Source organism: Cyprinus carpio, chromosome A11 (genome assembly GCF_018340385.1).
Source record: "Cyprinus carpio isolate SPL01 chromosome A11, ASM1834038v1, whole genome shotgun sequence".
Taxonomy (NCBI): Eukaryota; Metazoa; Chordata; class Actinopteri; order Cypriniformes; family Cyprinidae; genus Cyprinus; species Cyprinus carpio.
Window position 1 is genome coordinate 4,870,486 of NC_056582.1, and position 20,827 is coordinate 4,891,312.

Genomic DNA, 20,827 nt, shown 5'->3' on the forward strand with positions numbered 1-20,827 from the left:
GTTCTGGTTAAGAGCGTGTAATCAGTGTACTATGTCTGCTGATATTTGGAGCACTAAAGTTACTGTTATATGCGGGAAAGATGTGTTTCTTTCCTAAATGTATGGTGAATTCAGGTAAAGTGAGCCATCAGGTAAAGTGGGTCGTTTACATTTTCAAACCATAAAAACGGGTTTAAATGACCATTTTAGGGACACTATTTCTTTAAACGATAAAATCGTTATGGCTATTTTGGCTGATTTAAAGGGTTACTACACCGCAAAATGAAAATGTTGTCATTAATCACTTAACCTAACCTCCATGTTGTTCCAAAGCCGTAAAAGCTTTGTTCGTCTTCGGAACACAATTTAAGATATTTTGGATGAAAACCAGGAGGCTTGTGACTGTCCCATAGACTGCCAAATAAATAACAGTGTCCCTTTAAGATACAGCATAACTGTTTTTGTAAATCAGAGACTTTACCTGAAAAGACATTTGTCTGGAATGTTTAAAGAAATATAGGCTACCTTCCAAATAACACAATAAATGAACTGAGCTCAAATCAAATTATTAAGCTGGACCTTAAAGGTAATGACGAAAAGAAAAGAAAAGAAAAGAAAAGAAAAGAAAAGAAAAGAAAAGAAATAAAAGGAAAACAAAAGAGGAAAAAACACCTGAATTGTAGACTAAGTAACATCTAAATTACGAGGTTATCAAAAAGTGGCCCACTTTAGGAAAACATATTAAATATGCATATTAAACTATATTTAATGTTGTGCCTACTGTATGTTGTTTGGAATTTAAATGTTTTATTGAAGATATTTTAGACAAATGAGTGTTGTTGTGTTTAAGGTTTTCAGTGCTGTTCTGATTGCTGTTGGAATCTATGCCAAAGCTGCCAAAGAGTCAGGTATTTAAACAACATTTACCATTCATTCATCTCTTGTTATGAAAGAAGCTTGCAAACACTTAACTGTGAATGAGAAATTATGTTTGCGATTACATTATACTGTATTACCCTTACCAGATGTATATTCATATGTAATGCCAATAATCCATATATTTTATATGTAATTTAATGTAATTTGTCACACTGCAGAACCATCTTTAACAAATAAAGGCAAAAAAATGTGATTATAATTGTGAATTAGCCATTTATATCATCTAACCTATAAAATAAATAAATAAACTTGATGTTGAATAAAACATTTGCATTACTTTATAATATCTTCACTAATGCTTTAACATCTCCTTGCTGCTCAACATGGTCTGATGTACTTACCCTTAGAATGTGACAAGGCCAACAGAGCTGATTTTTAGTCATATGTAAGATTTTTGGTTTTTATATATGTACAAAGTAATCATATCTGCCCAGTTTGTAGGAATTTTGTTGGCCATTCTGCTTCTTCGAGTAACGGCTGCTGTGCTGGGCCTTCTGTTCTCTGAAAAGGTAAATAATTCAGGTACAAGAACAAACTTTAGACCAAATCCTGTCTTGGATAAATCATATGATGTTTAAAATGATTACTTTCAATATTTGTTGGTAGGTTCAAGAGAGGACAGAGCAGCTGATGTATATACATACAGTGTACAAAAATACATTATATCAAAAATAGATTAAAACATATATAATACTGTGAAATATTATTACAATTTAAAATAAGTTTTCAATTTTAAAATCGTAAAACATAATTTATTCCTGTGATGCGCAGCTGAATTTTCAGCATCATTACTCCAGTCTTCAGTGTCACGTGATCCTTCAGAAATCATGCTGATTTGCTGCTTGAGAAACATTTCTTATTATCAATGTTGAATTTGTACTGCTTAATATTTTTGTGGAAATTGATACATTTCTTTCAGAATTATTATATAATACAGTTAAGTTAGTTATAAAATAATAGCATTGTATTTATTTGAAAAGGATATCTGTAACATTATAAATGCCTTTGCTGTCACTTTTGAACAAATTTGTGCATTTTTGCTGAATATAAGTATTAATTTCTTTAAAAAAAAAAAAAAAAAAAAAAGTAGCTGTCCCCAAACTTTTGAATGGTGTGTAGTTATGCAAATGGTTAAAGATTACACTGTTGATCTTCCTAGAATCTTTCTATATCCTGTAGTTCAGTTGCTGTGGGGTGGATTCCTACTTAGACTGGTCTAAAAACATGCACTTCAACGCATCTGACCAGAACCCCAGTCTGGAGGCCTACGGAGTGCCCTTCTCCTGCTGCATACAGCTAAAGAATGAGGTCAGATTGTGTCATATCAAATATTAGTAATGGATAATAATACAGTTGCAATCACTTTTAATAAATTTAATACAATTTACAAGAACTGCTTATCCATTTCTGTGTAGACTGTGTTCAACTCTATGTGTGGCTATGAGACCCAGAAGATGAAGAATAGTGTGGTGAGTCGGCTCATCTACACCACTGGATGTCTGGATGAGATCGTCTGGTGGGGAAAACAGAATCTTCTGCTGGTGAGAGGGATGATCCTCACCTTACTTTGCATTTAGGTTAAGCACAACTTCTTCAAAAATACATCAACCCTACAGCACTTTATTAAGAGTTTCAAAACAAGTGCAAGACTATACAAAAGAGCCATATATATAAGTGTCACACTGAAAGAGTGGAGGATGGAGTTCTTCCACATGTAGGCGAGTATAGATGTGGGCTCTCCATTGATTTATAAATGTTTATATTGGTCACAGAACATGGCATTGTGCAGTCTGTTCCTTTGATTTCTTAAATTGACTGAATGGTGAAGTTATAGCTCATCAATAATTTTCAAAATATATTCGAGAGAGATTGTCTGTATGAGGGAGAATACATTTCAGCAAAACGCATAGATGGCAAATCTAATTACTGTTGTTTATATTGTAAGAATAGCAAAATTGATCAGTATTAAATATTATAATTTATATATGTGATTATTGATAACTATATTAACTCTCTCACAAAAAAATGAGAAACACATACTTATTTTAAAAATATAGATTGTATAGATACAGTTGCTTGCTTTTCCCCTTCAAGATATGTCATGAAATGAAAGCTACAAAGAGTACAATGGGGCCCATTGAAAATGTGATATAAATCCGGTTTTAGGATTTTGGCAAAATAAAACATAACAATAACTAACATAAAGAAATATTAAACATAAGTGTCAATAACCATGCAAACCTACTGATACAAAAGGTAAGTCTTACATGCTTTTTTTGCCCTGAATTTTCAAGTACATATAGCAAATTCATATAAGCATTTCAACTCAGTTGTTTTATTTAGTGAAAAAATAAATAAAGCCACCCAATGTACATAGACCACAGTAAAACCCACATTGAGCCACTAGACATATTATCTCTTATAGATCATAACTGATATGTAGGTACATTAAATTCACATGCAAAAAGACAAAAGTAAATCTTTTTGCATCAAGGCTTATAAATGATTTGTCTGTTCTTCAGATATGTATGATGTCACTGTCTTCAGTACAGCTCTGCCAAATCAGAAGCGTTCAACAGAAGAAGAGGAAACGTAACCCTTTGCTACAACAGAAAGTTTTGACTGGTTTCATACGCTCGCCCTTCACCGTGTGCAGGCACTGGAACTCGATGCATTGCACTTGGAATACCAAGTTATAACATGTTAAAATTAGATGCAAAGAATATGATTGTTATTCTTTATTATATTATGAGTAACTAAGGCAAAAGCTGTGATTAAATTCCATTCTTATATTAAAAACTATAGTTTTTCCAGTGCCTGTCTGTTTATATTATCTGTAATGTTAATAAAATATATTTTGGAACATGCTGTTACACACTGCTTTACGTTTAACACTTGCAATGTTGATTCAATTCCTATAAAATTAATAAATAGCAAATTGTTTGATTATGCTTAAAAATCTATATATATTGCCCAGTTATTATTATACAGATGATTTCTTAGAGTATAGCCTAATTTTGTACACAGGTGGGGTAAGAGGTTTGGAACCTAGAACATATTTAGAGTAGAACACATGTGTTGGATGTTTTGCTTTTCATCAAACCGATGCCGATGAAATTGAACTGAGCAGGGTTGTAATCTGGGAGCTCGTTGATCACGGTGTGTGGAGCGTTCAGGCTTTTCTCCCGAGAGGTAACTCTGTAATGTGCTCTGAAGATGCGGAGGGGGTTGTATCCAGGTTTAAGGGTGTCTGGACAGCGGAATCCTTCCTTGATGAAAGAGCCATGCTGGGACACGGCAACGAATCCATCCTTGTGTGGCATCATCTTTATGACTGGAGAGTAGACGAACTGGACGTACAGCAAACAACCTGTAATGAAATGACAAACAAAAGTCAAGCAACTAAATCAGACATGAAAGACATCATTAGCAAATTATTAGTAAATCTTCCACAGAATTAGTCCTAAACAAGTAGGTGACATGCACAACAGTGAACAGTCCTCACCACTACAGACATCCCAGACTTTGATGGTTTTGTCCAGGGATCCAGTGAAGACATATTTATCATTTATTGAGAAGACAGCACAGAGGACGCCTTCAAAATAAAAACCCAAAGATGGAACAAGACAACACATGCCCTGTTAATCTCACACAATGGTTGTTTGTTGACAGAATTATACGTAGTCATAGGCTTGCTCCAAATGCAGAGCACACTGAAGAAAAAAATACTTCTTAATGACTTCATTAGTTCTGAATCTGCGGTTTTCGCAACATGATTGAGTTTAAAAAAAAAAAATCAATAGACTATTTTAATTGGTATGTTTATTTAATGTCATTTTATGATTATTCGAGTATCACATTATTATCTTACCATCATGCTAACAACAAACGCTAATAACATTTATTGTAAACTGAGACAAAATAGACCCAACCACAGACAAATAATAGTTCGATAGACTATATTACCTGGTGTTTATGAGTACATACAGTTTATGTTTATTCAAGTATCACATTGTTAAGATGGCCATGGTTTAAGCTGGTCAAACTGGTGTCCCAGCCTGACCAGCTAAAGAAGTGGTCAAAACCCCTCTAAAGCTCATATGAATATAATGTTGTTAGCTTAAAAACATGCTAGCAACAAACTCTTTAAAAAACTCGGTCAATTATAGCAACCTGCAAACCCTCACCTTGTACTCCATGGTGTGATTCAGCAAGACGGGACTCAGATTCCACAACTTCTGAACGCAGTCTTGAGAGCCAATCAATGCTTGTGCATCCCAGTTGCTCATAGTGATACAGGTTATGGCTGCACCATGATGATCCAACTCGGCTGCTGTGGCACTCTTAAAGTCGTAGATCACCACTTCGCCACCAAATGTCCCATAGAGGAGCCTGCAGTCAGACAGCAGAGCCATGGCAGAGATAGGGGAATGCAGCAGGCACAGGGAGTACCTCTCAAATGGGCCGTCCACACAGGGGAAACTGTCCCTCGATGTAATCTCAAATAGACAAACCGAATCCTCATATGCCACAGCCATTTTGTCCTCCCGCGGGCTGATGGCCATGCTGCGTACCATTGGTAGGCTTTCTGGAGGTGGTAGGCACAGGGTTTCTGGGGCAAAGTCTAGTGGGTAAATAAAGATGGTGCCAGTCCGCAGTCCACAGAAGAGTAAACGTTTCTGCTGGGCTAATTCCATACAGCACACTTCTGAGGACACGTCCATACTGTCGGACCGCAGACCTGTGAAATACATGAACAACTTTGGCTTGAGAACTTTTGCAGATTTGATTTGAGATTCATTCGCTAAAGATATCGTGCACATGAATACAACAATGAAAACCAGTATCTTCTTATTACATGTTTCACCTTCCGAGCAGCTCCATGTGAAAACCTGTGTTTTATTTCCCTCTTTCACATAGAATACAGTATCACCGTCTTTCGACAGGGCCACTAGAGGGTAGTATGCTGGGATGAAAGACTTGCTCCTGTGCTTGGTGTTGTAGTCAAGCTGCCATACTTTGAGCTGGTTGGCAATAACGGAGGCGGAGATAATAGTGCGCTGATGGACAGCCAAACAGGACACAGCAGAATCCATCACACCGATCCAGTCCAGCAGGGCTCCTGTGGTGACACTCCACACCTTGAAGAGCACAAGATGATCAACTTCCGTTTGGGACAATGGCAGTCAGATGAAACTCTATGGGAAGAAAGGGTTTAAACTGACCCGTACAATCCGATCCTGGGCACTTGTGATGATTTCACTACCTTCACTGCTTGAGACGGCACATAAGACTGATGCGTCATGGTGAAGATCCAGAACCCTTTGCATTGAAGTCAGTGTCACGAGGAACACGCACAAGGTTCTGTCACATCCTTCAACAAGAAAAAAGTGGAAAAAATTTTCACACAAGCAAACAGTTTACAAATGTAGAAGTAATGTAGTGTTGTAGATGAAATCTTATTTAACAGAAAATACAATCAGCCGAAAACTAGCAAGTTTAAAGGGGTCATATGACGTTGCTAAAAAGGACATTATTTTGTGTATTTGGTGTAATGAAATGTGTTTATGCAGTTTAAGGTTTAAAAAACATTTTCCACATACTGTATAGTATTGTTTCTCCTCTATGCCCCGCCTTTCTGAAACGTGCCGATTTTTACAAAGCTCATCTTCCTGTAAAGTGAGGTGTGCTGTGATTGGCCAGCTATCCTGTGCGTTGTGATTGGCCGAATACCTCGAGCATGTGATGGAAATGTTATGCCCTTACCATACTGTGATGCCATGTGTCCCGTTGCGACGAGACAAAACCAATAAAACCCATTACAAACGAGGCATTTATTGCATCCAGTGGGGACATAATTACTGATTATAATGACTTATACTGTCTTTTTACGCGTTGCGTATCGCACTGCATAAACATTCAACCATTTGTCTGTATTTGTGATTGGAGAAACAACAAACAACAAGCACTACTCTACATCGCTCAAAAGCGTTTGAATCATCAGTGGCAAATTCTTTAAATATGAAAACATACTTACAGGTTGTGAGTCAGAACAGCTGGCATTGTAGGTTCAAGAAACAATCCTCCGTTAAATGCATTGCACACACACAAATATTTGGTTTGAACTGTTCTGGAACTGTGTTGTAAATACAACTTAACCACTGATTTCTAGTTGTGTCCTCTTTTGGGAGACAAAGTAGTTTCACTTTCACACCAAAGCACACAGCATCTCCACGGCATGGCGGCGGCAGCAGCAGCAACAATACTACAGCAAAAATAAAAAATACTCCTTTCTTTGCGTAAACATTTGGGCGGTGTTATGTAAATCTTCCCACATCGTGACATAGACATGTAGGGGTGTTTAAACGAGGCGTTTTAGGAGGGTGTGGACAAGTTTTAACTTTTATAAAGAATATCTCTTTGTGTTTGAGACTTTAGTCTTTGCAACTTTATAGATCTTATCTATGCACGAACAGCTTGTAGCACTCCAAAGAGAAAGGAAAACCTGAAATCGCATCATATGACCCCTTTAACGTATTATATTATATTTCTTAGAATAACTAATTTAGATTACCAAAAAAAGTAATACTTAGTATTTTCCCTAAGTCCTCTGATTCTACAATCATTGAAACACAGCTATTAAGCCCTCTCACCAAAATTATTGTAAGAATAATTAATAAAAAATAAATTAGCTATGGGAAACTAAATACCAAAATGTGGTCTCGAATAAAAAAAAAAAAAAAAAAAAAAAACAAAGGTCCTAAACTAGATAGCTGAGTGGTAAATTCAATTAGGCTAAATCTGCAACCCTGTTAGCCATTCAGTAATTTAATTATAATATTCATTACATTTTATTTAATTATTAAAATAGATGATAATATTGAATAATATAAATAATACAATGTGGGTGGAAAAAGTGAGTTTTGATGCCTTCCAGAGTCATCTTTTTTTTATAATAATAATAATAATAATAATAATTAATTAATTATCTGATACTTTTTTTATTTTTTTAAATCTACAACCCTGTTACCCTTCCAGGTATATCATTTTAGTATTTATTGAATTCTATGTAAATATTCAAAATATGCTAATATAATATAAAACACAATATTATATTTAGTTTGATCCACTAAGTTGGACAAACAGCAAAACTAAAGATGCTAAAAACTAAAGAAAGTCCTTTTTTTACTTTTTTTATTATAAGCCTTATTTTCCACCCTTTTCATGTAAAGTGCTATTTATTTAATGCTTTGATGTCTAATATTTTTGAGGTAAGCCATTTATATCTTGATTTCCTGAAAAGTGTTTGACCTTAGTGATGCACACTTCAAGAGTAATGGATAAATGAGAAAAGATCATCAGACATTGACACGTGTTAAAGCACCTGCAAACAGCAGTTTTTCATCCTCAGATGTTCTGAGGAACAAAGCTGGAGAGGGAAGATCAACCACAGACTCAATACTGTGGCTCCATACCTGCACACACACACAAAGACCTTCCAATAAAGCTGAAATGCTACATTTTGCTTGGTCTTTATTGAAACAAGATACATACCGAATGGAGACGGCCTTCCCCAAAAGCAATGAGTATCTTGGAGTATTTGGAGAGTGTCAGAGAGCAGGTGAGATTGTGGTGTCCAGCAGAGCAGGGTAGGGGGGTCTGGGAATGTTGCATGCCAGTGGATACGTCATAAAAACAGAGCGCCCCCTCACTGCATATGCATGCTACTGCATCTCCCACAACACCAAGAACAGAACAGACCCCTGCTGTCAGCTCATACAGGGGCTCTGCAGTGTCCAAGTGCCAAGCTTTAACCTGTACGGGAAAGGATGGCAGAGAAAATATTAACTAACAGCATTCTACATAGTCACTTAAAAGATTAAAGGAACCCAAAAATGAAAATCTGAATCTGAAAAATAAAACTTCTTGGCTAACAGCCTCGGCATTATGGCCTGATTTACACAACTAGCTCCTGGATTGGTACGATAAGAGGGCGAGTGAATTATAACAATTTATTTATATCATGAACTGTTTCTTTAATAAAAAAAAAAAAAGTAAAATTAAAATATTTCATACTAGGCTGCTTGGGTTGGTAATGATAATCTTCCTTTCTTCGATCATATGAACGTGTGTAGGGGTGTGTGTTTGGACAGACACTGCATCAGTGATACAGAAAAGCTGCTGTCCATTTATCAGACACCATTTTCTTAGTGTGCCATCGAGTCCAGTAGACAGACAGTGACTGGTTTTATCCATCAGCTTCAGGGAGAGCACCCCCGCTACGCAGAGAAAGAGAAACATAAGTCTTTATATTCTCATATACTTGAACAGTGTTCACCCTAAAACATTTAGACTGAAGTTTCTAATAGGCACATAGAAACTATTTGAAAACTGGCGAACAAACATTTCTATACTTAAGTTAGCCATGACCCTTATTTATTTGTTTGGCTGTTTGTTAAACTATTAATGTACTTATAAAAGTCAGAAGTCAGAAAGAGCTTATATATATTTATATATACACACACAGACACGCACACACTCACAATAAAAGGGATAGTAACGTTCCTGAATTCTGATTCATCATTAGAGTGTGCTATAATTCATGCTGCAATCAACACTCTAATGTGAAACACCATATAACTGCACACCTCCCATAGCAGAGTGCTATTTTTGTTGCATAGCAACTTTCTTTGAGGGAACTATGGGGGAACTGAAGTGTGCACTCTTAAGGGAGCATGGCATTAATGTCTCACTGGGGACTGTGTGGCTCATCTTACACCAGGGCTATTTTGTTCTGTTCTATTAAAAAAATAAAAATAATAAGAATAATCAAAATGTAATAAAAATATATATATATATATATGAATATCTGAATTAGTGGCCTGACTAGCCAGCAGAACGAAAATAAAAAAAAATAAACAAAAAATTACAACCAGAATTCCATGTACAAACTTTTAATTGAAGCAAAAAAATATATATATATAATGAAAAACAGACAACAGACGGTACAATACTGAATATTTAAGTATTTTGAGTGCATACAGAGACCGACCCGGAGCTTCATTGGAGTGGGCGGAGCTAAAGATTTGGTGTGTTTTACTTGCTGCAACTCTGATTGGTGGAATTTTCTGTACAGCATTATGGGTAATGTAGGTATTCACCACAAATAAACATGATTATTTTAAAAGTAAGTTGAACTAATCTGAGCAGATGGGTTCAAGAAAAGCATCTAAAATGAATTAACCTCAGAGCTCACAACATGCCTGTCTTTAAATGTTTATCAGTTATTGTTTAAAATCTATTTCCCTGTGGAGAAAATGAATGAGTTTTTACTGCCGGAACTTCATTGTTAAGAACCTACCAGTGTGTCCAGAAAGAGTGTGAAGAGTCTGGAGATGGTTTAGACTCCAGACTATAATCAGTCCATCCTCTGAACCTGCTACCAGCAGCTCTCGCTTTGAGCACAGCACGACGGCCTTCACCCCTGAAAGGTCAAGAAAACGCAATGATATGAAGTTAATTAAGCAGATCAGCAAAAGAATGGGCCTCATTCATGAAACACGAGCAGAACTAATTTTTGTGTAAATCATTCGGAAAGTCGTTCTGACGTAAATTTTCAGATTCATGAAAATGTTCGTATTTTTAATTTTTTAGAAATTTACACGTGCTCCCTACCATGTGTAAATGGTGCATAAAACATTCAAACGTTCTGTATTCTTTTAGACAAACTGATGACACTGCATTTTTATGCACTATGTATTATAACAATATTTAACAAGTTAATTTGCCCTGTCGTTTTTTACTCTTTAAATTTGTGTAAAATGCATAGCTCGTCACTGTCCCTTTTTACACAGCCGTCCAATCACAGTGGAGGAGGGCCGGGACAAACACCACATTGACCAACCATCATACTTGTACAACACAACAATGGAGAAGTTAATATTACTGGTTACTGCATTTTTATATTCAGTAATATTCTTCAAAATGAGATACTTGTAAAATGTTACTGCTGTGAATATTCCAAACCATATCAAACAACGCATCACTCCAGAAAAATGCAGTGCCTCCAAAACTCTCGCAAGCACCACCAGCTGGTCGTTTTCAGAAGAGCACCAGGCATTATATCAGCTGGCCGAAAATGCTCTGGTGGACAGACGATAATTTATTCATTTATAGTTAGGCATATAGCCTATTAGTCTCTTATACATTGTTGCAATATAACTTGCCAAACCTAAGAATTGAGTCCAAAGGATTCCACACCATTCCTAGATACGCAATTTTCGTAGCTGTAATTCATAGGCGGGGAATATGCTAATTGTGAATGAGCGTGCATGCGCGCCCTATTTAAAAACACACATTTAACTATCAGATCTGACCTTTACGAAGTATTTGCGCATTGGGAGGAGAGTTTTCGGGAAGGTCCATTTTACGCGTAAACTGAATGTTTCATGAATGAGGCCCACTGTGTGTTGAGGGGTTTTTACTCGAAAATCTTAAACAAAACCAATACTGAGCTCCTTTGGGTCACCTTTCATGAACCCCGTGAGTGTGCTCTTCAGTGGGCCCCCAGGGGCCTGAAAGAAGCTGCATTTGGGCACAAGCACTGGGTCAGTGCAGGAACCAAACCAGTCCATGCACTGAGAACACAGCTGACCAATCATGGAGGGGTAGAGATCAGCGAGGCCCTGCAGCCTGGCGAAGATCTCCGTGACCAAAAGTGAGGGATCTTATAGAAGCGGGAGATAGAAGAATTGGTTCAGTTAAAAAAAATAAAAAATACTGAAAGATGTGTTATATTGTGGCAGATTTCTTGATTTGTTAGCAATGAAATTAAAGAATGATGAATTGGTGTGATTGTTTTTTTCGGTCAATAAATGAATTCCAAAACCTATTTCTTAAAGGGGCCATCAGATGCCCATTTTCCACAAGTTGATTCTTTAGGGTCTTAATGAAAAGTCTGTAACATAGTTTGGTTAAAATTTCTCAATGGTAGTCTAAAACAACACCCTTTTTACCCTGTCCTAAACAGCTCTTTTCTGAGCAAGCCATTTCGTAGCATTTTCCTTTAAATGTTAATGAGCTCTGCTGACCCCGCCCCTCTCTTCCAAGCCACTCTCTGAGGGATTGTTTACTTTAGCCGCATTCACCGTGTTAGATGTCAGGAGTAAATGACGACTGCTATGATCATTATTACATCCAACAACAGAACACCTCAATCTCTTAGGAGTCTTGTCTACATCTGCTCCGGCAGTGAAACAATGGCGGACTGATGACAGTCACTCAGGGCGGGTCTGAGGTAAGACACCAGTCCAGTCTGTGCTGAGACGCCACTGTCAATCAAACTATTGTGGGTGGGGCCTGTCTGTGATGTCACAAAGACAGTTATCTGAGATCGGCTCGATTTGAGAAAGGGGAAATGACTTAACAAGATTAAAAAAAAAAAAAACGCTGTGTGGATTTTTATCATTATAGGGTGGTTGTGTACAAACACTAACAAAACACACATAAATTAAAACAACAAATAAAAATACAAGAATCATCCGATGACCCCTTTAATTTCCCCTTACAAATGAATTCTTATTTACATTTGCTTTATTAAGTACATGTTATGGGTACAGTATAGCCTATGAAAGCCCCAGTGGTCAATACTTACCCACACGACCGTCGCTAAAATCTAACGAGGGCTTAAGAAGCAGAAATGTCTCTTTCAGCATTTGTATCTCAGGACAGTCTGTGAGGTTAGTGCAAAGCGACAGGTCCTGAATAACACAGCTCACGCCACACTGTAGAGTTTTACAACATAACCAGTCCACACTGCCTGTGAGAATAAATGCACATTCATGTTTTTATATATTTGTTTATACATGTCATACATGTTTATATATACATAACAGCTGTCAATGTGACATTCAAGAGAATATCCAACAGATTTGGCTATTTTTGAATGTAACTATTCCCATCTTAACCTCACCGAACACTGACTGGTGTAGCTCCTCCCATTTGCCCGCATGAGCGAGATGATAGGGCAGTTCATGAAGCTTCCGCATATTGGCGACTTCTCCAGTGAACCACAAGGGCTGGGGTGGTACTTGAAAAAAACAGCATGTTTTACCATCAAAAATACAGGTTACTTAGCATCTAAAGCATATTTGACATAGTGCTAATTTTGTGACCTTGAACAATACCTTTCTGTCAGCATTGAGCAGCGTACTTAGTGAGGGCAGAAGGATGGGCCTGAGCTGCCCCTTACTCCACTGTCCTAAGAAATATTCGGCTAGGATGGCGTGCATGTCTGCTTTCATATCGCGTGATAAATATCTCTTCCTTACCAGCTCTGCGAACTGCCTAAGAAAAGTAAAGGCTGAGTTAGAAAGGGCATAGGAAGCACTCTGACTTTCTCTAATATGTTGCTTGACTGGTGGGAAAATTCTGAATACATCAGTGGTAACAGAAAGGTCTAAGCAAACCTTTACCTGTGGGTGAAACCCAGCAGAATAACACCGCCCTCCCATCTCTCCATCAGATGAGCTGTCAGGTCATGCCGGAGACGAGACCAGTGAAGTCGTGGGAAGCGCAGGAGTGTGTGGCTTGGAGGAAGCCAGTACTTATAGATTTCAGCAAGAACGTCATTATCTAAAGACAAGACATCCTGCAACTCTGCCTCTGACAGACCACTTCTAAATATATATAAAAACAAATAATTACATATAGACATCATATATTACATCATATAGACATCCATTAATTTTAATATTAATTTTATATCTGGTTAATAATATTTTCCATCACCTAATGCAGCCCCTACCTATGGAAGCCCATTATCGCCACTTCATAAAAAATAAAACAAGGTAATTGCGACTTTTTATCTCACAATTCTGACTTTTTTTTTTCAGTAGTTATGAAGTCAAAATTGAGAGATAATGACACAATTCTGAAGGTTTTTTTTTTTTACAGAATTACGAGTTTATATCTCACAATTCTGACTTTATAACTCGCAATTGTGAGAAAAAAAGAAAGTCAGAATTGCGAGATATAAACTCAGAATTGCGACTTTATATCTTGCAGTTCTGACTCTATTTCTCAGAATTGCGAGTTTATATCTCATAATTCTCACAATTGCATGTTAAGTCAGAATTGCAAGATATGAACTCTCAATTCAGAGAAAAAAGAAGTCAGAATTGTGAGATTAAAAAATATATATATATTCGGAATTACCTTGTTTTATTTTTTATTCAGTGGCAGAAACGGGCTTCCATACCTAGCCCTACACATACCAATCACAAAACCATGCAGAACTAGTGCACACTAGATTTAAATAAAAACATATTTTGGCTGATTTATATACCTTTTTAACCAGTGAGGACTAGTAAAATGTCCTCACTAGTGGGTTGTCAAAGTATTTCACAGTATAACTGAGGACATTTGGTGTGTGTGTATTTAATACTTCAACATTTAAATAAAAACAATTAAAGAAATAAAACATTTGACAATTAAAAAACAAAAATAGCCTACGTTAACATCAATACCACGGATCTGTCTAATTTATTGATTAAATAAGAGTATTCTGGGAAATGAAGGGCTCTACCACCAAGGTCCATAAAATGATTTCAAATGAATTCATTTAATTGTAAAACAAAATATATTAATACAGGGTTAGGGTTAGCATTGTGCATCTTTTATGCGCCATTACATTTTTACATGTAATTTGGATGTGGCAAAGCTTGGCAGTATAAAGACTTCATTATACTAAATTACCAAAGCATCCTCATAATCTGTCATTGAAAAGTTAACATATTAGATCCTCCTAAAACCAACATATCAAAATATGACTTGCCTTGATAACAAGATGAAGCACAGAGCATGACTAACTAGCTTCTTCCCATGATTCTCCTCAAGTGACTCCACAAACTGTGTCATCACTTCCTGTGCAGAGACGCCCAGGCGAACATTAGACATGGAGGTGCAGGAGGACCACTGTTTGGCAGTGTCTAGCATGAGTTTCAGATGCAAAGGGCTTCTGCTTTGCTGGAAGCGGTTTAAGATGGTGTCTAACTGTTCTGAGGTCAGCTTGCGTCCAGCTGCACTCATGTAGGCGCTAATAATGTCTTTCCCTTGATCGTCCGTGAGAAGTTCCACTCTAAAGATGTTTTGTTCTGCTGAAACCAAAGATTGACATTTCTCAACATAGTCATCAGAAATAGAGAGTACAAGTTGCACATTGGGAGGGATCACTTTAGGTATCCAGTCTAGTTTATGAGGTTTTTTTGCCTCTAAAAGCTGGTCCAATGAGTCCAGAATGAGTAGGAGTGTGTCTCCTTGTTTTGACACGTCTTCCAGCATGGAATGGAAAAAACGCACTAGCTCTTCATGCACGTTGGCAATATGTGGATAGGGGAACTGCAACCCTAAAGCTCCACACACTTGAAGACAAACACCTCTGAGAACAGAGTCAACATCCGAGCTGAGTGGAGATGATCCCAGTAACCTCAGCACCACAACTCCCCGATGGTCAACAACGCCTCGCATTTCCTGTGCCAGTTTGCAAAGCAGAGCCGTTTTACCGACCCCTGAAGGTCCATGAACCAGAAGGGGTTCGTGGCAAGCCTCAGTGGACTCCCACATGGCAATGCTGATCTTTCCCAGAATGCTGTCCCTTCCTTTAAACACGGAGCACTTCTCCTTGCTCAGCATGGCGTGATGGAAGATCTCCTGTTTTAACCAAGACCATCCTGGATCTACTGTGCTGCAAGTTCCTGAAGTTTGCAGAGCATTCCTGCTGATCAGTTCCTTCATTTGGGATGTCACCTGCTCACACAGTTTTCCCAGGTACTCCTTGTGTTCTTTGCGGCTCGGGTCCATAGCTCCTTTGCTGAGCTCCATGCAGAGAGGTTGGAGGCGACCTGTGTTGCAGATGCGTTGCTTCAGGTTGGCCAAGAGCTCCCGGGCTTCGGTGTCCAACAAGCCATCGGCTGTGACGTCTAGAAGAAACTTTGCAAAGTTTTTCTTGCAGTCTCTTTTACTGAGTCGAGGCAGTTCACGGAAAAACAGCACCGCTGATGCATCCTTTTGGGTCTTGAGAAAGCCGTGCTCCATCTCATACTCTAAGACTATAAAATACACAAAAAGCATGATAATCATTAAAATATAAAAACTAAGACAGGACTCATGTCCCAGATTTTATAACCCTTTAGCGCTGGTGACTTCATTTACAACCTGTCTGTGCCAGTGTTGGGTAAGTTACTCTAAAAATGCAATTAATCACAAGCTACTAATTACGTCTTCAACCGTGTAATTAGATTACTGTACCAATTACTCTCTCTAAGAAGTATTGCATTACTTATTACTAATTACTTTCTAATCCATCATCAACCTCAACCAGTTGAAAAATACAAGGGTAGACAAGAAACTACTCTTTTAATTCTTTAAAATAAATAAATAAAACTGCATAAATTATTCTTGAACTGACCAAAAGGGAGGTTACATTAAAAACATACATTTTAACATAAGATGTTAATTGTTATTAAATAACAGAAAGATTAAGAGTAATCACCTACTTTACTTTTTCAAATGAAAAGTAATTAATTACTTAGTAATGCATTACACCAATCACTGTTCTTGCAGTAGTGATCAGGTGGAGCCGCGGTTTTAAAGTCCCACCCAAACTCCTGCAGACTCACTTACAAGCACACAATTATGGCTCCACATAATATGGTTCACAACAACAACAACAACAACAACTGAACATACATCAGCATCATTAGAACCACCTGAATGACAGACAAATTTATTTGTAGTGCAATTTGATTTTTTAGTTTGTCTCACTTCCCATTTGTTTAGATGGAGAGGATGAGGTTTATGGGCTGTACTGCAGCCAGCCACCAGGGGAAGAACAACATGTTTTGTCACATTTTTTAGGATGTGTGCTATTTGCAGAGTTAAAGGGGTCATATGACGCTGCTAAAAAGAACATTATGCTGTGTATTTGGTTTAATACAATTTGTTTATGCGGTTTTAAAAAAAAAAACATTAAAAAACATTATTTTCCACATAATGTACATTATTGTTGCTCCTCTATGCCCTGCCTTTCTGAAAGGCGTCAATTTTTACAAAGCTCATCATTCTGAAAAGCGAGGTGTGCTCTGATTGGCCAGCTATCCAGTGCATTGTGATTGGCTGAATACCTCAAGTGTGTGACAGAAATGTTACGCCCCTTACCATACTGTGATGCTGCGTCCCGGCGCGATGAGACAAAACCAATAAAACCCATTACAGACGAGGCATTTGTTGCATCCAATGGGACATAATTACTGATTATAATGACTTATACCGTGTTTTTACGCATTGCATTGCGTATCGCGCAGCATAAACATCGGAGAAATGACAAACAACAAGCGCTACTCTACACTGCTCAAAACTCACGTTTGAATCTTCAGTGGCAAATTCTTTAAATATGAAAATGTACTTACAGGCTGCGCCAGACTGTCCTTGCAAAGTTGGAATTGCCCCACTTCATAGAAACAACCTTTTTGTGCACAGACACATAGTAGGCTACTCTCCCAGGAAATAGTCCTCCATAAAATGCGTTGCACACACACAAAAATTTGGTTTGAACTGTTCTGTAACAGTGTTGTAAATACAACTTAACCACTGATTTCTAGTTGTGTCCTCTTTTGGAAGGCCAAACAAAGTAGTTTGGCGTTCACAACGAAACACACAGCATCTCCACGACATGGCGGCAGCAGCAGCAAAAATACTACAGCGAGAATAAAAGTTACCTTCCTTCTTTGCGTGGTTTTTGTGGTGTTATGTAAATCTTCCCACATTATGATGTAGACATGGGGGTGTGTTTAAACGAGGCGTTTTAGGAGGGTGTGGACAAGTCTTAACTTTTATAAAGAATATCTCTTTGGGTTTGAGACTTTAGTCTTTGCAACTTTAGGGATCTTATCTATGCACAAACAGCTTATAACACTCCAAAGAGAAAGGAAAATTTGAAATTGAATAACACCTTTTAAGTAAACAAAAGTCATTCCAGGTCCGGAATGAGAAAAAAATATTTGTGCCTTATTTTGCACCATATTCATGGAAAGTTTCACAGTCTCTCACCAGATTTAAAAAACTTATGCTTTTGGTCAACACTGATATCCCCTTCTCTCTCAGCCTGTTGGGCAGCAGTGCGGAGAGCCTGCAGCATTCGTGATTCTGTCAGATTCCAGGATATGACGTCATCATCACGCAACTGTCCGCCCTCAGAGCCCCTGTCATTGTAATGAGGATAGTGATCTGTGATTGGCTGGAGGATATATGTGGGTGGGACTGAGTTACTGTCTTTGGAGAACCATTGGTTAAGGAGCTTTAAACTCTCTGAATCTTTATGGAGTTTTGATAGCAACAACTCAAACTCTGTCTCTGGTATGAGGCGTGGGATGGAGCGATGGCCATACTGATTACCGAGCAGAGCCTGAGAAGATAAACATAGATACAGTATTACACTTATGCTCAGAGAACCAACACAAGTATGATGACCAAAAGATATGGATAAAATCAGGTTGCTGGTGAAACATACAATAAAAGTTGGGCCATCTGATATTCTCTGACAGGACTCGATTTCTTTAATGCACAGTTCAGTTGTCAAGTGATCAGATGTGAAGATGTCACGTACTCCGCATCTGAAATCCACTACCTGACAGAAAAAACATACAAAAGAAAAACAAAAAATGCTTTCTGAACAGTGCATATGTCCAATAAATAAAAATGTAATGCAATTTTAGACAGTTTTTACCTTTGTCACCAGGATTAAACTATACTGCAAATATATTTTCAGCACAAACCTCAAAGACAAGACCCAAACTTTGACAGTGTGCCTGCAACTCAGAATAGGCCTTCTCCCAAAATGCATTCCTCTCATTTTTCATGTCTGTCAAATAAATGAAATTTATTAATGTCAGGTCCTTTAAGGAATTCATTTTGTGATATAAATGTACATTATCTTGCTTATTACACGATTATGCTTATTTCAAAACCAAGAGCACTATTTTGAAAATTGATTGACTAATACAGCCTAATGTCTTTTGTGTGGTTTTGCATCATTTTAGAAAATACCTGACCACCTCGATTAATCAGGACTATTCCAATATTTCAACATTAGTACACTAAACACTTCTAGTAACGCTTTATTTTACAGACCAATTCTCACTTTTAACTAGTTGCTTACTAACATGCATATTACTAGCATGCTGGCTGTTTATTAATACTAATAAAGCAATATTAATGCTTTATTCTGCATGACCATATTTTAGATCCCTTAATCCTACCCTCATACCTAAACTACCTTACTATTAATAAGCAACAAATTAAGAATTTACTGATGCAAAAGTCAGAGTTCATAGAACGAACTGTTCCCCAAAGTGTGACCCTAATTCTACCTTCCTCCGTAAAATAAAAATAAATGTAGAAACATTGCAGATTAGGCTTACATATATTCCACACTAATGCATTTTCATGATTTTCCCACCATTTGTTATTACTGGATAAACATTTTTTGTAGTATTTTATAGAGACTGCACACAAATTGAAAATAAACATTTTAGAATTGAGCACAACTAGAAAAATCACCATTACTTTTTTTTAAAGATTGGTAATTTCAATGCAATTTAAATTCAATTCAAAATTCCCTAATATTTCCAGGTTTTCCATGACCTTGAAATACAGAGATTTTTTTTCCGCAAAAGACAAAGGTAAGGGAAATAAACAAGCAGTGCAAGCCTTACCCGAGTGTGTGGAGCTGATGAACACCCGCACCATTCTGGAAACAGGCTGTAGAGCATCAGCGCTCTGTCCCCGCAGAGCCTCCAACCCAAGAGCTTCGCCCATCTCCACCACAGCCATCCCGACCAACACACCTCAAGAAATCCTGAGTATGATCGCCTGGGTGCCTGTCCTCATAACCCACCCAAATCTTAGCGACCCAAAGGGACTCTACAGCACTGAACAAAGAGCTCTAGATCTACTGATCATCACTGCTTAGTCTGAGACGTGAAAAAAGAACCTGAAAGCCCAATATTAATTAGATGAAAAATATGTTTTCCACAGCAAGAAGGAAAAGAAAACAGCTCTGTTGCGAAGCACGCCAGCTCATTTGTTTGTTCTCCTCTGCGCCCGTCATTTTATCCACTGAGATCAGGAAGGCCGAGAGAGACCCGGTGTTTACGACCCGCCGCCTGCAGCAGAGATCAGACCCTGGAGACCAAGAGCAGCTGCCCCATGTTTAATTAACCTGAAGTGTATAAAAGCATAAACGGCTGCTTTTCATTTATAATTATGAATCGAATATCAGTGGAATCATTTTGCTTCGATACAAATAATTATAAAATGATTTTAAATGACAAGTACTGATATTAATTTACTGAAACGGAGCACAAAGCCAGGAAAGCAGGTGATTTTATTGTGCTGTTAGCTGAACCTCTGCATGTGTTAACTGTTACTCTGTGTTGTTTGTTTCAAGCCTCTCTATTGTGCGCAGAACCATTCAGTCCTGAGAGAGAATAACCCAAGTCTGCACTCACTGAGGAATCAGGTGTCAGGTTGATGATACGAGTCACAATCAAAACTTACTCTGCCCCAGGCAAGATTGTGCAACATTTATGTAATATATTAAAATAATACAAAAAAAAGTTTTATTTTTACTAGTTTCAATATTCTATTAAACCCATCTTATTTACTGTGTGTGTGTGTGTGTGTGTGTGTGTATGTATATATATATATATATATATATATATATATATATATATATATATATATATAAAAATAACACTAATGGTATAACAGAAATGGTAACATTTAAAATGTACTATTTATACAGTGAGGTAGTATGTGTTGTACTGTTGTATTTTAAAAATTCACACTGTAA

General features: G+C 37.4%; 2 protein-coding genes across 2 annotated transcripts; one reads left to right on the plus strand and one right to left on the minus strand.

Annotated features, from left to right (window-relative positions):
- The first annotated feature begins 2,025 nt into the window (after positions 1-2,025).
- Positions 2,026-3,617, plus strand: LOC109087314 (tetraspanin-33-like). Its single transcript, XM_042765770.1, has 3 exons — positions 2,026-2,226; positions 2,334-2,459; positions 3,441-3,617. Exons 1-3 carry the CDS (start codon positions 2,143-2,145, stop codon positions 3,615-3,617), a joined length of 387 nt encoding a protein of 128 aa, XP_042621704.1. The 5' UTR covers positions 2,026-2,142.
- Positions 3,559-20,558, minus strand: nwd1 (NACHT and WD repeat domain containing 1). The gene is made up of 19 exons (XM_042766005.1): positions 19,689-20,558; positions 18,750-18,835; positions 18,485-18,601; positions 18,025-18,379; positions 14,753-16,025; positions 13,392-13,595; positions 13,104-13,263; positions 12,890-13,007; positions 12,572-12,736; positions 11,447-11,644; positions 10,280-10,402; positions 8,995-9,197; positions 8,473-8,733; positions 8,303-8,393; positions 6,144-6,292; positions 5,786-6,059; positions 5,106-5,659; positions 4,424-4,556; positions 3,559-4,288 (listed from the first exon to the last, which is right to left on the minus strand). The coding sequence occupies exons 1-19, from the start codon at positions 19,804-19,806 to the stop codon at positions 3,978-3,980; spliced, it is 4,893 nt and encodes a 1,630-aa protein (XP_042621939.1). The 5' UTR covers positions 19,807-20,558; the 3' UTR covers positions 3,559-3,977.
- Positions 20,559-20,827: the final 269 nt, after the last annotated feature.